This window comes from Rhinolophus ferrumequinum, chromosome 3 (genome assembly GCF_004115265.2).
Source record: "Rhinolophus ferrumequinum isolate MPI-CBG mRhiFer1 chromosome 3, mRhiFer1_v1.p, whole genome shotgun sequence".
Lineage (NCBI taxonomy): Eukaryota > Metazoa > Chordata > Mammalia > Chiroptera > Rhinolophidae > Rhinolophus > Rhinolophus ferrumequinum.
Genome location: NC_046286.1, coordinates 45,546,588 through 45,562,739, shown reverse-complemented (window position 1 = coordinate 45,562,739; position 16,152 = coordinate 45,546,588). Strand labels below are relative to the sequence as shown.

General features: G+C 39.6%; 1 protein-coding gene across 2 annotated transcripts in view; it reads left to right on the top strand.

The window, feature by feature from the left end:
* Positions 1 to 7,218, top strand: part of RNGTT (RNA guanylyltransferase and 5'-phosphatase) — a 238,504-nt gene extending 231,286 nt beyond the window's left edge. Inside the window, exons 14-15 of one of the 2 annotated variants that reach the window (XM_033103164.1) lie at positions 3,048 to 3,171; positions 4,649 to 7,218. In XM_033103164.1, coding sequence (XP_032959055.1) covers positions 3,048 to 3,171; positions 4,649 to 4,812 — 288 coding nt within the window. In that variant the 3' untranslated portion in view covers positions 4,813 to 7,218. The remainder of the gene's footprint in view (positions 1 to 3,047; positions 3,172 to 4,648) is intronic. The other variant, XM_033103163.1, reaches the window with a different exon arrangement.
* The last annotated feature ends 8,934 nt before the right edge of the window (positions 7,219 to 16,152 follow it).

Genomic DNA, 16,152 nt, shown 5'->3' with positions numbered 1-16,152 from the left:
TGGAAAAACTGATGAAGTCTAAGTAAAGTCTATAGTTTAGTTAATTATGTTGTACTAATGCTAATTTCTTAGGGATGATAAATGTACCATGATATGTGAAATGTGAACATGAGGGGAAGTTGGGTGGCTGAAATACCGGAAATCTTATTACTATCTTTACAACTTTTCTGTAAATCTAAAATTGTTTCAAAATTGAAAGTTACAAAACAACAACTCCCTGGTGGCTTTCTCGTTCTAAGCATGCTTGTTATTTGAAAGTGTCTCCAGAGCAATTTAGTTAGTCTCCAGAGCAATCCCCCTGCCCATCCTTCCAAGCCATTGTGCAGTCTCTCTAAAAAAAGATGAGCTCTTGATAGCAAAACAGCCCTTAAGGAGCAAGCGCAGTAAGTTTTAGCGGCTTCTGTCCCACCACTAGAAATAGAAACGCATCTTCACCTGCTCTGCAGGTCCGTTTAGCCAACACTGATGGCTTGCCTTTTGTGACTTGGTACTGTGCCCAGCACCTAGCTTACAAAGAGTATTCTGTAAAGACGGTGCAGAGTGGAGCAGCTGTGATTCTACCTGACTTTGTTTTGGGCCCTTCATTCCAGGGATTGTCATTGAGCTCCTAATTTAAAATCTCCAGAGTTATTAGATCCAGTTTCATCTGACTGTCTCTTAATTCCAGATTATTGGTAGATTTAAATAGTATAAAAAGTATGGTACTCCATGAGATGCACACATGAAAAAAAATTTTTCAATATAAAATACACTATATATTGCTCTTTAAAAAAACCAAACAGTAAAATCTCATTAATTCAGTGTAATTATGCATACAGGTATGAAATCCCAATTTATAAATATTTTTCCTTATTACTTTCAAGCTCTTATTAGCTCAAACTAGGATTACAGAGTTTATTATTGAAGCCTAATGGGGCTCCGTTTTAGGAGATAGTGATATGTAATTGGCAGAGGATGAGTATTGTCATAGTGACAAGTTAGAATTTGCATACCAAAATTAAACTCCTCCCCTGTATGCCAATCATTTTCTTGATCTAACCATCAGTGAAAACTGTCTTAATTTGTGCACATACTGGAGGGATTCTTTTTATGAGTTATGTAGATATGTTTTACCACCTAACCAAATGAATACCTTGCAGTATGTCTATCTTGGGAGTAAAACTGGTGTGAGCAGTGAAGAACAATGTACTGTTCTTGAACATAGAAATAAGTTTAGGTTAGTATAGTGGCAGGTGCATGCATTTTCTGGAAAGCTTTGTTTTCAGGATTATTAATGCATGCCCAAGTAGATACACAGATACTTAATAATAGTGCTTAATTGCTGTAGTCAGATTGAGCAACACATAATTTATAACAATTCTGAAACTAGGAACACAAGAATAAGCTATATGACAAAGACTTACTACAATTGCTAGTCAGTAAAAGTACAGACTGCACATGTTGATGGCAAGCCATTCTTGTAAAATGCGTATGACATAATTTTCTTGACAGCTGTTTTCAAAGTCTGCCTTCCCATGCCATCGTGGTTTCTTTAGTGAATTTACTTGTAAGGTTTTTTTTTTTAATAAGCAATGTTTCATTTCCCAATTTTATATTCAATTAAAATTTCGCCAGTTGGCTAGTATGTGCCAGGCACTTTCATTTCTGGTTCTTCCAGTGTCTCAATATTAGGAACTTCTTTGTCCATTTTAGAAATTAGAAAACGGAGATTGAAAGGTTTAGATACTTACCTCTGTTAGACCCTACATTTGGTTTAATATAAATGTGGTTACCTAACTGAGAGTTGCCTAATACCTGGATATAGATAACGTATCAAAATAAAAGGAGGTGGATCCCTAGAAAGAAAGGAGGGGGAGTTGAGACTAGAATAATGAATATCTGAGAGTAAATTTAGCAAGTTTGCTAAGTGGAACATCACTTTTTTTGGCAGGTCTGGTTCCAGAGCCACCAACTGTATTGGACCTGTAGTATTTGTTGAAAATGCAAATTGTCCAATCAAGTGTAATAACTCATTAAGGGAAAAGAAATAATACAATTTGAAAGTTTTTGTGAAGACATATACTGCCTAATCTGTGAATTGAAAGCATCTTTTAAAATTTGCTTCCCTTCATATTCCTAGGTGGTAGTGAATATGTGGGTAGAAAAATGAGAGCATTTCAAATAATGCTAATGAAGTTAAATGATTGCAATCTACCATATTGTGAGGAGAAGTTGTTAGCTGTGAAAGATGAGGACAGAATTAAAATATTACCATGACTGGCATTTGATTTGAAAACTGCAAAGATAAGCTTAGGTTCCTATTTATGAAAACCATTCTCACAGACTGATGAAATATCTTTTAAAAGGTTTTATAGTTACCATGGATACTTGTTAGCTTTGATAGAGTAAGTTGTAATACATATTTAATCATCTGAGGTGAAGTAGCCTAAAAAAACCTACCAACTAAATCAAAAGTAGCTTCATCCCTAAATTTATACTAGTTTGGAGGTGGAAAGGATAAATAGCCTAAAGATTAGCTCTTTGGTTAATTATCACTGCTTCAAAAGCAAGGCATTTAGGATGCACATTGCCTGAATTTTATTCTGATGTTACTTTTATATGTAACTTTTTCTGTTAACTAGTAAAGGGCATTTCTTAGGTTTTGACATAGGAATTTAGATGGTGAGACCTTTTGGCAAGTTGATGAAACAGAAGCAGCAGACTCAATTTCTAAGTCATAGGGACACAGACGGTATTGAAGGCATTGGTCCCTATGGTAACATATTTGCCGTTGGCCCAGAAGGGGCTGGTTTCTGCTTAGCTTTTTTTAATTGCTATATATTGACAGCCGTTTTCATGACTATTTATAAAATGTCGGATTAATGAGCGTGTGTACAAGGTACTGCATACCATACCCTTAGGCTTGATTAGACACCTCAGATGACAAAGAGATCTGCATGAAGAGTTCCTGAGGTGTTTTTGTCATTTCCTAATGCGTCTGTCACATAGTGGAAGCAAAAAGCCTTTCAAATGATTTAAATATTTTCCTCAATTCTCTTTTAAAACAGGTGACAAAAGAGCTAAAACAGTATGACAACAAAATTATAGAATGCAAATTTGAGAACAACAGCTGGGTCTTCATGAGACAGAGAACAGACAAAAGTTTTCCTAATGCCTACAACACTGCCATGGGTGAGTATGACAACCTACCAATGCTTGGTACATTAAAAAAGAAGAAGAAGGTAAGGTGTGAGAACCAAAAGGTGCTGTGTTAGTTGTTCAGCCTGATGGGGCATGCAGTCCTGTGGACCCCATCCTTGCTTGCTGGGGTGAGGGTTCTGACAGGTCTGTACCCTGGTTGGCTCTAATCGATTTGTAGGTTCTCCTGTGTAGACAGACCTGTGGGCTTGTGCCCACGTGCTGGGGAGAGAAGTTTAAAGGGCAGGACAATGGGCTGTCTGCAAGTTGAATTTGTTGAACAACAACAAAAGCCATGATAATTTCAGATCTATTCAAAACTATAACAACCATTGTTTGCCAGATGGTAAAAGACAAAATTAGCAGGGGAAAATTTAATTTCCAGCTCCTAAAATAGCTTTACAAACAAGGGAGAACAAAGTAAATGAAAGCCGTTAAACCCCTCCCCCCCAAAGAAAACCCACAAAAAACCTAAAACCTGCTGTGCTATCCTTTGGGTACAATATGAGTTCTTTGGGAATTCAGAATAGTAAGTTTCTTTCATGGGGAACAACACAAATTAATCACGTTTATAAGGTAAACTACTCCTAGTAGCAGTCGTTGTTCTGGATTGCATTTTTAGTGGAGTTGAGAAAAACAGATAAAAAGGAAAATTAAAGGTTAGTAGAAAGTGTACCTTCAGAGTGCTCAGTTGGTAATGATGATGATTATCTGATAAGCTTATGAGAAAATACAGAAATTGCCAGTTTGAGTTTTGCAGCTTAAAAGTTATTACTGTTGTACATTTAAAGGTTCTGTTGTAACTACCATCTATGTTCAGACAAGATGAGTTAATTTCGAAAATAGAAATAATTAAGCCAGTGTCTTTTTCCCCCAAAACCAAATAGGTAAAATTAAAAGGACTGGCACTACATTTTGATCACATAAGAAAATAAGCTTTCTTTGTTAGTAATTTTATTATACCTTACTTCAAACAAGTTATTAGAAGAAAATAACATTATCTACCCCCTCCAGTGAAATCTCCCTATTCAGTGGGAATGGTGGCTGGGATTGTGTTATATGCTTCTCAGTGTGGGCTGCTTCCTGAGAGAAAGACTGAAGGACTGGAGCACACATTATTTGTAGAAGTTTTGGTGAAATATGGGCTAAAGTGTGATGCACTGTGCTCGATTAGAATCCTATAAAAACTGTTCGGGAGGGATAGAAACCATAGTGAATACATGCTTATAACCGAAGTACTTGGTTGTGGTTTAAAATCGATAGCACAGTAAAGAATAGCCACTGGAAAAATACTCATTTGGGGGGCGGAGAGGGAGGAGAATAGTTTAATCTGAAGCTTGTCATCCAAGCCGGTGAAATGGAAGTGTTTAGCATATTGAGATGAAAACCTTTCCCCTTTCTCATCTCCCTGTGGTGAGTCAGCTGCCTTAATTAACCCTCGCGTGAGACACGTGTCTTCCTTTGTCCACAGCTGTGTGCAACAGCATCTCAAACCCTGTCACCAAGGAGATGCTATTTGAGTTCATCGACAGATGTGCAGCAGCTTCTCAAGGACAGAAACGAAAGCATCATCTGGACCCTGACACGGAGCTCATGCCTCCACCGCCTCCCAAAAGACCGCGCCCTTTGACCTAAGACCAGCCTCTGACTTTAGGATTGAAAGATGAGTGAGAACAAAAATGCTGTTGCCCCATTTGCAGCCAGAGAAATTCAAAAAAGAATGTGGCTTCATGTTGATACACATTTGAATTTTTTTTTTTTTAAAGAAAAGTATTGTAGCCAGCCTGTACATATTTGATGCATTTGTTTCCTTCGTGCTACAGTACATCATGGACTTAAACATTTTATTTATATCTGATAAACTCAGCCTTACCTTGTGGAATCTGAAGATTGAAATATCCAAAGGTTTAAACAAGATTGAAATCAATGAAAAAGAGGCCTTGTTTATATATGGATACCATCTACTTTTAATTTATAAAGTTAGCAATCTGGAACTGACAGCGCATAGAACACTGTATTTTTTAGAAATTGTATTTCAGCTATGTTAAAATTTCCTTTGAAACCATTTAGACAGTGGCATTAAACATTCTTCTTGTCGTTCATCATGGATTTCCTACATTTCTGAGATTCTTATATTCAAAAACAGATGACAAGGTTGTTAAGTATTGTACTATATTAAACAACTTGGTCTGGCTTTATCATTTTAAGAAGGTTTTTTTTTTGAAATGTAAAAGTAAAAGAGTAAAGCTCCATTTTTGTGAATTACATCCTTTCTAATGGAAATATTTTGAGTATTTTCATCTGCGTCTGTTGTTTGAACTACAATATCAGATCTCCAGTGTGCCCCTGGTGGCGGTGGTTTTGAGCCACTTCCCAGAACTCAGATGTCCACCACCAGGGCCCTTACTTACTGTTTCCTGGGAAACTTCTTGTTGTTGTTGTTGTTTTTCATGGCAGGACTACTGCTTTACCTCAGTGGTATCAGCACCTTGTAAATTACATTAAAACACACAACTCACTGTGATTATGGGAGTGACATCAAACACAAGCAATGCTGTGTTAGTTCCCTCGAACAAAACGGCCAAGGACATGCCAGCTGACCCCTTTGATTAGAAGGTAATGTCAATGGAATAGAATGCTGCCCCTGGGAAAGGCTCTCCCACTGCTACCTAAATTGAGAGGCAAAGAGTAGACATCTGTAGGAACTAAACATCAAGAAAGCCAAGACATTTATTTTCAAAGCCAGAATTCTATCTATAGTTTATTCTGGGAATGCTATTTCTGTTGTATGTCTGAATTTTAAAACGTTTACTGATAGGTAATGGATTTAAAGAGCAGCTGATTGGTCATCTGCCATTGTTGAGAAATTGTGTTCTGATTGGTTTGTGAAGGAATCTGAGAATTAGCCGATTAAGAGGCTAATGTATTTATTTTTAGAGGTACAAGTTTTAAGTATGTGTATTTAAAACAAATTTTCATGATCTGAATTTTATATATGTCTATGCATATATATGTGAGTATATGCAACAGTATATATTCTTCTACTAACGTACTCAGACATGAAAATCTAAACAACTTACCTAGTAGACTGAATATCGGACAGGATTTCTATATGTTATAGCACAGGTTAACCAAAAATGTATTTATATTCATCTGAGTTTTAATGTTTTTAAACAAACTTTTCTCTTGCAGTGCTTTTCTATATGAAATGCTAGAGTCATGCTTGGCCTTTTTTCTTTGTTGTCCCCAAGTTCTGTAATGTATAGTGAATTTATCCAAAATGCCATTTTAGTGTTTCTTTCCTAGAGTGTTTCTGTGCATTTGGGTGCTAAAGGGAATAAAACACGTGACCACCACAATGACCGCAGAAAGATGGAAATTTGTTAAAGTTCCATAGTGTCTTGTACAAAGTGGATCTAAAAAAAGCCTATGCAACTCTGACGTCTACTTCACCTGGATTAGTTACTCTTTTCATACAGTATGCTGTTTTCTCCTGAGTCTGTGTAAATGCAGGGCTCTTTTGTGGGTATAAGAGCAAGCTTTTGCCAGTGATCTTTAATGGAGCTAAAATGTTTATGGTAATTGTAACCTTTTAAATGAGTTATGTGAAAAGATCATCTCATTTTTAATACACCCAGATATTTTCTCCATACCTGTGTGCATTTTCCAGCAGTTAATTTTTCTTTTCCTTTCAGTTATCGTAAAGTATAATAGTTGGCTTTATAAGTAGACCCCATTTAGTCCCTGAACACACTACCATCTGCAGTATCATAAAAAGTCATCTAGAAAGTCGGGGGAGGGGAAAATCTAGAGGCAGGATTTGGAATATCAGGAAGGAAACACTTCCCTTCTTAGCCCACTTCACAATAACTGGTTTTTGACCCTGATGTTTTGTTGGCAAGAATAAGAAAACTTTTCTGAGTTATCACATATAAAAGCTTTTGCATTGTGTTTGAAAAGGATGTGGACGACTCGACTGTCTGGATGGTTATATTTGCTTTCCGTGAAATGCTCAGAAAATGTCAGGACATTCCTTCTCTAATTGTGTGTCAGTGTGTATTGTAATAAAACTACTGATTTAAAGTAACAGAAAGTTGTATTTACTTGGTTGTATTTGTGATGATGTCTCTGTGTCCCTTTATCTAACTGATGCTTTTATGTCCCTTCTATTGCTGGCATCAGAGCCTACTGGTATCAGCCATACCCAACATAATCTATCTGCTTGTTTTACACGCTAGAGATGATCATAAAGACTTGGAAAACCCTCTATTTTTCTTCCTGAGAAACCAAGAAATTTGATTGACACGGGGGATATAGTTTACACCTTTTGGAATGTTGGGGGTTGGGGGTAAAGCACATCTTTATATGATATTTATAGTACTTCTGTTCATCCACCTCATCTTAGCACCCTATTGTATGGGTAGCTATTGTTACATTATTCTTAATGCATTTAATTCTTTTAGAATACTCAGCAACAAATATTCTGAAATGATGAAGTAATGTCCTACCAATTTTTTTGTTCACTATGCATTTTTGTAGTTCACTGTGCATCTTTAAATGCTTAAATGATACCACCATTTTGAACTACTTGTATAGTTCTTTCTGGTCAAGAAAACCCAGAAAGTCAAGAACCAAATACTTCTAGGTGGAGAAAACCAATGTAGGGGAGAGAACCCTACGCTAGATCCAGACACAATTCTAGGTAGGTTCTGCCTCTCATTGGTTCTGTTCTCTCTAGAACTCATCTCTCCCCTCCCCCATTTATAAAATCCCCATATTGGGCCAGATGATCAAAAAGAAACTTTCAGGTCTAACATAATTCTTGTGTAAAAGGCAGTGCTTTTTAAATACCCTATATTCACAATTATAGCAGTTTTATTGATTATTGATTATTCGCAAAGCACCAAGATTGTCCTAAACACAATGACTCTATGCAGGCAGGTACTGTCATTAACCTCGTTTTGTAGTTGAGGAACCTGAGATTCAGAGAGTTAAGTAACCCAAGGTAACATAGCTAGTAAGTTGTGAGCTGACATCGGTCTTTCTGACTAATTAATTGCACAGTAAGTACTCTTTTTATAGGCCTTGCGTGGACAACTGTTTCCACGCCAGGCTCCCAGACTATTTAAGTTGTTTCTTTCGTGCTAACAGGTGGTAGGCTTCAAACACCTGTCTGCAAAAAAAGGGAGATCAAGTTTGGAGCAGGGAAGTAAACACATTTTTAGGACCTTGTTTAACTACTTATTTAACAATACTTAAATGTGAGTGATGCAGAGGCCGTGGAAAGAAGTTTAATATTTTCATTAAGATGCTAAATTCAAAGATGTCATTAGGATGAAACGAATGACAAAATTACACACCGGGCCCACATTTTCCTGAGTGTTGGTAGTCAGCTGTCTACCCTGAGGCTTTGGCAGGTCAGTGTCAGCCTTAGTAACCCAGATGTACCCCTGCCCTGACCGGACTCAGGTATCGGGGTGACGACTGCATGATGAGCAAGGTGGTGGTGGAGGGCACTCCAAGCAGGGGCCCCCGGCTTCTCAGAGGACTTCACATTGCCAAAAATCAGTGTACAGCTCTGGGCTTGCCAGCTGTTCTGCTATAGAAGGGCATTTACACAAAATTCTGTTGCCATCATTTAATAAAATAAAGGGAATCTTAATGCCCACAAAGGAAGGAGGACATAATTTAGAAGAAAGGACACGCCTTTGCAAAGAACAAATTTTGTTTTATGAAAGACTTGCTACACTGTCCTTTGCTTCTACATTTCACCGCAAACTGGTAAACACTTTTCATGGACCAGCGTTGGGAATCATTGCATAGGTGAAATTCCAGACAAGGAGCTTGTAAGTGGGGAGCAGGTAAGAAGATCTTCAGGAAAGAAGCAGCCCCTGGTTCCCCAGGAACAGGTCATTTCTGTAGCCAGAGTTGACCATTGCAAAATTACCTCACAAAACTTGATTATATTGTGCTCTTGTGATATAGGTGAAAAAACAAAATGATCTGAATGTTTAAAAACAACCAAATAGAATGAATCCTTCAGTCGTTTGAGGTAGAAAATAAGCATGGCCAAATACAACACAGAAAAACAGAATTTGGCTTGGACAACAAATTAGACTCACAGAGTCACCAGTTTTCACCAGCACACAGTCTTTTTTTTCCTTTAGATCACTCCCACCAGAATGATCCTTCAAAACTGCAAACCTGCTCCTGTTTCTCCTGCCCAGTAAGAGCTCCCTGGCCAATGGCGTCCGAGGCCCTCCATGAGCAGGCCTCAGTCTGTGTGTCCAGGTGTGGGTCTCATACCTGTCCTGTGATGCAGCCGTGTGACTCCGTGCTATTCCCAGAACTCCACGCTCTCTATACCCATACCCAGGAACCTTTGCTCGTGGTCCTGTTACTGCTTCTGCCAGAAGCCGCCGACCTCCCTTCATCTCAGAATCCAGGAGGTCTTCCTGCCATCGACAGCGTCTTAGATCTGCCACTGTAAAGGGGCTCCACAAGCCGAGGAACTGTCATCTTTGTGACCCACAGAGGGCACTCGGCAGTAATTAGGGCAGGAGGTTCAAATGCCTCTTTGTACCTGTGGTCGAGACTCAACATGTATTTGCTATTTTCTCCCTCAGTTCAGCCAGATGTGAACATAATGTTTTGTCACTCTAGCTTCAGCATAATAGAAACACTGATAACATCTCTTACTTCTTAAGAGTTTCTTCAGAGGCCATCTCTGGTGCATCTTGTATTTAATCCTGATTAGAAGTATCTTGTCTGTTCTTGCCTTTTGCACTGAAAATGAGTGCTTCTGAGGGAAACTTGTCAGCAGGAAGAATCAAGTGCGTGACCCGGTCTCCTTGCCGTGATACACTCTGAGGGAGGTGTGAGGGAAGTAGTGTTTTTAATCATGTCTTATTTTTTAGTGCACTTTTACTGAGCTTGCCACTTCTGAAACTAGAAGGCTCCTTCTCCGTACCCACCTACTCCCACCCAATTTCTGATGTTTTCAAAGAGAAGTCCTTTGATAACTGCTGAGGCTTTTCAGTTACTTTTAAAAATACATACCAGTTCGTGATCCCTTAGCGTGAATTGGTGCTTCTGGCCGTGTCTGTAGAGTGGGAAAGGCAAGTGAAAGATATTATTCTGGTTGCTGCTGTGGAGGGCTATTGTTCCAGGATCTAAAGGAATAAGAAGCTTGATAATTTCTGTAGAAGTTCTGCCTCCCTTCTGAAAGCTGTCAGGGGCACGTTGTGGAGTTTTGATCTACAGTATAAACACACAGTGTGCTTTGCTACACTTTGAAGATGAGGGCTACAGAGACTCCAGCTGAAGCACACCACAACCAAAACTCTTACTATAAAAATTTCTTGATAATTCTACATGTAGGTAGAAACTATACACCTGGAGACATCACATACAATTGGGCTGGTGCAGGAGGTGGGAAGTGACCTGGGCCTTGGTGGATGGGTGGGGTGGATGGGGTAGAGAAGGTGCAGACAGAAGAAGTGAGGAAGAGTGTTTTGGAGGGTTTGTCTAGAGCTCGTGTGAAGGACAGTGGTAGGAAATACGGCTATATTCACTCCATCTTTAACAAATCAACCAACCACCCTTGGCTCCTTGATCTCCTTCTAGCTGCTGACCCATCTCTCTGTTCCCCTTTCCTACTAAATTGCTAGAAGGAGGTGATTGCACGTGTTTACTCCACATCCTTTTCTCCTATTCTCTCGCTAGCCCACTGCCTAACAGGCTAACAGGCTCTCCTCTCTACTGAAACTTCTCTTGTCACTACCACCAATGCCCTTTCCAGGGTCACATCCACTCCCCTAATTGACCTGTCAGCACCATCAGCATTTGACACAGTTTCTCACTCCCAATGTTTTGTTTTGGGTTTTGTTTTTTTACTTTTAATAGGAAATTTCAAAATACACAAAAGTAAGGGAAATGGTAATATGAACTCCCATCTACCAAGTTTCAACAATGATCAATCTGTGGCAGTTTTTGTTTGTTTATACACTAACTCGCCCCGCACTCCACACACACACACACACACACACACACACACACACCCCATTATTATAAAACAAATCACAAACTACTCTCCCTGTTGAACCCTTTTTGCACTTGGCTTCCAGGCCATTATAGTCCTTCGTTTTCTCTCCTCCTACCTACTGGTCTCCCTTGCTGAGCCCTCTTCACCTTCTCAGCCTCTACACGTTGTAGATCCCTCCTAATCTTCGAACACTGATATCATCAACACAAACAATTTCCGAATTTATTTCTAGCCTGGATATTTCTTGTGAATTCTAGACTCAAATATCCAACTGACAATTTGACATCTTTACTTGGCTACTAATAGTCACCTCAAACTTAATACATTAAAAATTGAACTTTCCTCCTTCTATAAACTTCCTTCTCTTCCCACCGTTTTCTTATAGAACTTAATGGCAATTGCATTTCTATAATTGCTTCAGAATCATCCTTGATTCTTTTCTTCCTCTGACGCTTCACATCCAATCCATCAGCAAATGCCTTCAACACTACTTTCAAACTACAAACTGAATTTGACAACTTCTCAACCTCTCCAACACATCTCATCCCATCTCTTGCCTAGAATATTGCAATAGCCTCCAAAGTGGTATCCCAGTTTTCACTCCTTCCCCCTCACCCTCCGCCCCCCAGCTATTCTCCACACAGCGTCTGTAATATTTTTTAGAACATGTCACTCAACTACTCAAAACCTTCCAGTGCCTTTCACATCATTCAGAATTAAATCCTAAATGCATACCACAGACCACAAAGCCTACATAACTTGGCTCCCAGCTGCCTCTCTGATCTCATCTCTTGGCCTCCTTTTATTCACTCTGCTCATCCATACTGGTTCCTGTGCTGTTTCTCCAGCTTGCCAAGCATGTTCCCACATTAGGGACTTTGAACTTGCTCTTCCCTCTACCTGTAAATGCTCTTCCCCTGTATGTCCAGGGGAAGAGGGCTGTTGCTGTAGAGGGCTTACTCTCATTTCATCCAATTCTCTACACAAATGCTACCTTATCAAAAAGGCCTTCCTGACCATCCCATCTGAAATGCCACTCCCATCACCACCGACCATGTTTCCCTGAAAATAAGACCTAGCCGGACAATCAGCTCCAATGTGTCTTTTGGAGCAAAAATTAATATAAGATCCGGTCTTATATTATTACATTACATTACATTACATTATATTAAAGACCCGGTCTTATATTATTACATTACATTACATTATATTAAAGACCCGGTCTTATATTATTACATTACATTACATTATATTATATTAAAGACCGGGTCTTATATTAATTTTTGCTCCAAAAGACGCATTGGAGCTGATTGTCCGGCTAGGTCTTATTTTCGGGGAAACACGGTATGCTCTCCCCCTGTTTTATTTTTCTACAAGTACTTAGGATCTAACGTATATGTTTACTTGTTTACCTACTGTCTGACTCTCCTCTCTATAATGTAAGTTCTATGAGAACTGAGAGTTTGATTTCATTCATTGCTATAATTTCAGTATCTAGACCAGTCTGGCATAATGTATAGGAATTCAACAAATATTTCTAGAACCTATAAATTAACTAAGATTACATAGTTAGACTGGGAACAGATCACAAAGGGCTTTGAATGTCTGGCTAAGAAGTTAGGCTAAGTGTAGTCAGTAATAAAGAGCTATCGAAAGCTTTTAAGCAAGGGAGTTCTTTGTGAGAATAAACTGGTAATCTGTCGAAGGTGGCACAAGAAAGGAAAACAAGATGACAGGCCCAGTTGGGAGCTATTGTCATAATCCAGGGGAGAGGCAAAGAATCTAGAATAGGGTGGCATCTACAGCAATAGAGGAGATGGATGTGATGGGCTTTGGGAAGGAAGAATCTTCAAGGTCCAACAATCAGTTGAGAAGCCAAAGTTATCTTCAAGGGTTTGAGCGTAGGTGAGGGAATGAATGGTGGTGCCCGTAATAGTAACAGGGAACTGAGAAGAGGAGCTGATTGGGACTTCTGAGCATGATGAGCTGGAAGTGCTGTCAGGAGATTCAGATGGAGCTGTCCAAAGAGAAGGCAGAAATTTAGAACTGAAGCTCAGACCACTGGCAAGATGTTTAATTTGTCCACACCAACAGTGAGATAAAAGTAGTGTGAGTAGAAGGTATGGAGTAAAAAGAGCGTCAGGGACTCCTATGTTATGGGTGGAAGAAAAAAATAGTAAAGAAAGTAAGGCATCGATAGGTAAGGTCAGTTACAGACCAAGAAAGTAAGGCCAAGAAGAAAAGTTTCGAGAAGATATAGCCCACAGGAGGAGAGAGAGAGAGAGAGAGAGAGAGAGAGAGAGAGAGAGAGAGAGAGAGCTGTTTCTTAAAGAAGAGGCAGAAAATAGTTCTGATTACTCCAGGAAAGTCATGGAGAGCCAAGGACTGAGAAAAGGGCCTTGAATTTAGTTTCTAGGTGACAAGAAGCACTGTGGTAATGGCTGGGATCAAGGGGAAAATAAGAGAAAATATGAGGAAATGGAGGTGGTGGGTTTGGGGTTTAACCTGTGTCAACAGATGAATTAATATTCTCAAGGCTAGTGGTTACACACGATAAAATTAATGTAAAAATAATTCTGTTGGACTAGAAGTCTATTTGCTTTATCACAAGAAATGTCAGCAAAGAAATTGTGAGAAATTTGTACATAGAAATTAAAAAGACAAAACGTTGATTCTTTTCAACTGTTGACATTTTTGTAAGGTTGCAAATAAATTGTTTTAATTTCTTCTTCGCAACGTGTGCAAGGTTTCCTAATGACAGTAACTCCCAAGAATTTGAAGAGATTATTATTAAAAAGTTTTTATCAGGATTTGAGGACACATTTGAAGCTTAAAACCTGATATTAAAAAAAAAAAACAGACAAGTTCAGGGAAGCAAGCTCAAGTTTCTCATATAACATTTTGAAAAGATTTTATTTTGAAGTTTCATACAAAGCTATATCTCTTTTGGGACTTTGTATTTTGCTTTTTCTTACCACAATTTTATAATGTAAAGGAAATGTAATGGATTTCCACCCCCGTCCTTGAGACCCATAGAGACACCCTAAAGCTTTACCCCAAGGTGCCCTTCAAATGTGGTCATTTTCTGTGTTTGCCATGATTTAAAAAGGGCTGGGAACATTGTTCTGATGGCCCAGGATTGGAGATTGGCAAGATGAAAACAAGAAGGCTGATAAGGTGAGGGACTTCACCCCAGACTGGGTAAGAAATTATGTAAAGTCAGAAGGGGAGGATGGCCGGGGTGAATGGGAAAGAGTAAGGGGACCAGATCCCAAGATTAGAGTGTAGAGCCAGCTCCAAAAAGCTGAGAGAGGAGGGAACCTAGAATGGCAGGGCTCCACTTCTGTCTCTTTTATACTTGTATTTCCTTTGCTGCCTCATGCCAGTATCAGGACTTTTTTTGTTACAAAATGACAGAAAAACAAACTCACCTAACTCTAGATAACTGAATAGTCCAGAAGCAGGAATGACATCAGGGATAGCTTAATCCAGGAACTTTCTAGCTCTCAAATCCTACCAAGATGGAGTTTCATATGGTAGCCTCTGGTCTCTCAAAAATCACATTTCAGTTAACATTGATCATAAAGGACAAATAACTCTCTACCAATGGTTGCACAAAAGTTTTGTTACATCTCACTGCATGCAGTTGGGTCATTTGCCCGTTTCTGAACCAATTATTGTGACCAGGGAATGTAATGCCCTCTGAAAGGCCAGGCTATGGCTGGTGCCCATCAATACAGCTGAGAATGGAACCAACTCTCCAATATTCCCTTTCTTTGCTAATTACTTTTATCATTTCTTTTCAGCACCTACCTGAGCTTTACACATATTCAGTAGCGATAGTCAAAATATTAACCAATTGACAGGCATGGGTGCCCATCGATAAGAGCAGTTCTGGAGCAGCACAGTGGAGGTTCCCTGTTAACCCTGTCTGGTTGCTAGGTGGTGCCGAGGTCTGGGGGTTCCAGAGGGGAGGCAGGATAGTTGGGAGGAGGAAGACACTTGCAGGAGCTGGTTAGAGAATAGGTTGTTTCCCAACTAGTATTCAACTAGTATTGTCTTTCAATGTATACAAGCAGGATTGCGATACCATGAATACTGGCACAGCTTGTATTCTAGTCATTTTCCTGTGTGTTTAATCCTTTCCATTACCATAGCTAGACCATCCTGCTAGAGCATGGGAGGAGGCCTTGTTTGTTTCTGAGTCTCCTGTAGTACCAACAAATCACATTTGTCCATTCACTTATTCACTCAACAAGCATTTCTTGAGCCCAGCAAATAGAGGATCCTGAATAATTTTATTTGAATGAATTCAATGGTCTCCTTTTAAAAAGTTGCAAAGGAAGTACTAAGTTGAAGAAAATCAAGTTTCATTTAAGGAGCAGAGGTTCGCCGAGTTTGAGGAAACTGATAGGGTTCTAAGAGAATTTATGGTAATAGACACAAGCAAGACACAACTCAGAAAGAGTGACAAAGGTTTACTCAAAGCCTGTCTTGGTTACAAGTATGTTACCCGGATATCTTGTTGATGGGAATCCAGTGGAGGGAGCTGCTTCATGGGGTGCCCGGGACTGGAGGGAGCCCAGGGAGGCCTGGGCAGAAAGGACAGCACTGCCCTGGGGCGAGAAGCAGAGCTGGTGGTCTTGTGGCAGGAGAAGAGTAACAACCAGCAAGAGGCTGGAAGGGTGGAGGAAGTTTGGGGAGGAGGGAGCTACTTCCTGGACCCTGATCACCTTCTGGGATCTTCCCAGAGAGAAGAAAAGTGTGAGACCGAGTTTGAGCTGGAAGTTGCCTTCGACAGCATCTGGTCCCATTTTAGAGGTGAGCAAAACGAGACCCAGAAATACTCAGTGACGTTAACAAGGACTTTCTGATTCCTAGCTCATTTGCCCTTTACTTTCTTCCCATCCTGGAGCTTGAGCTACCTGGGG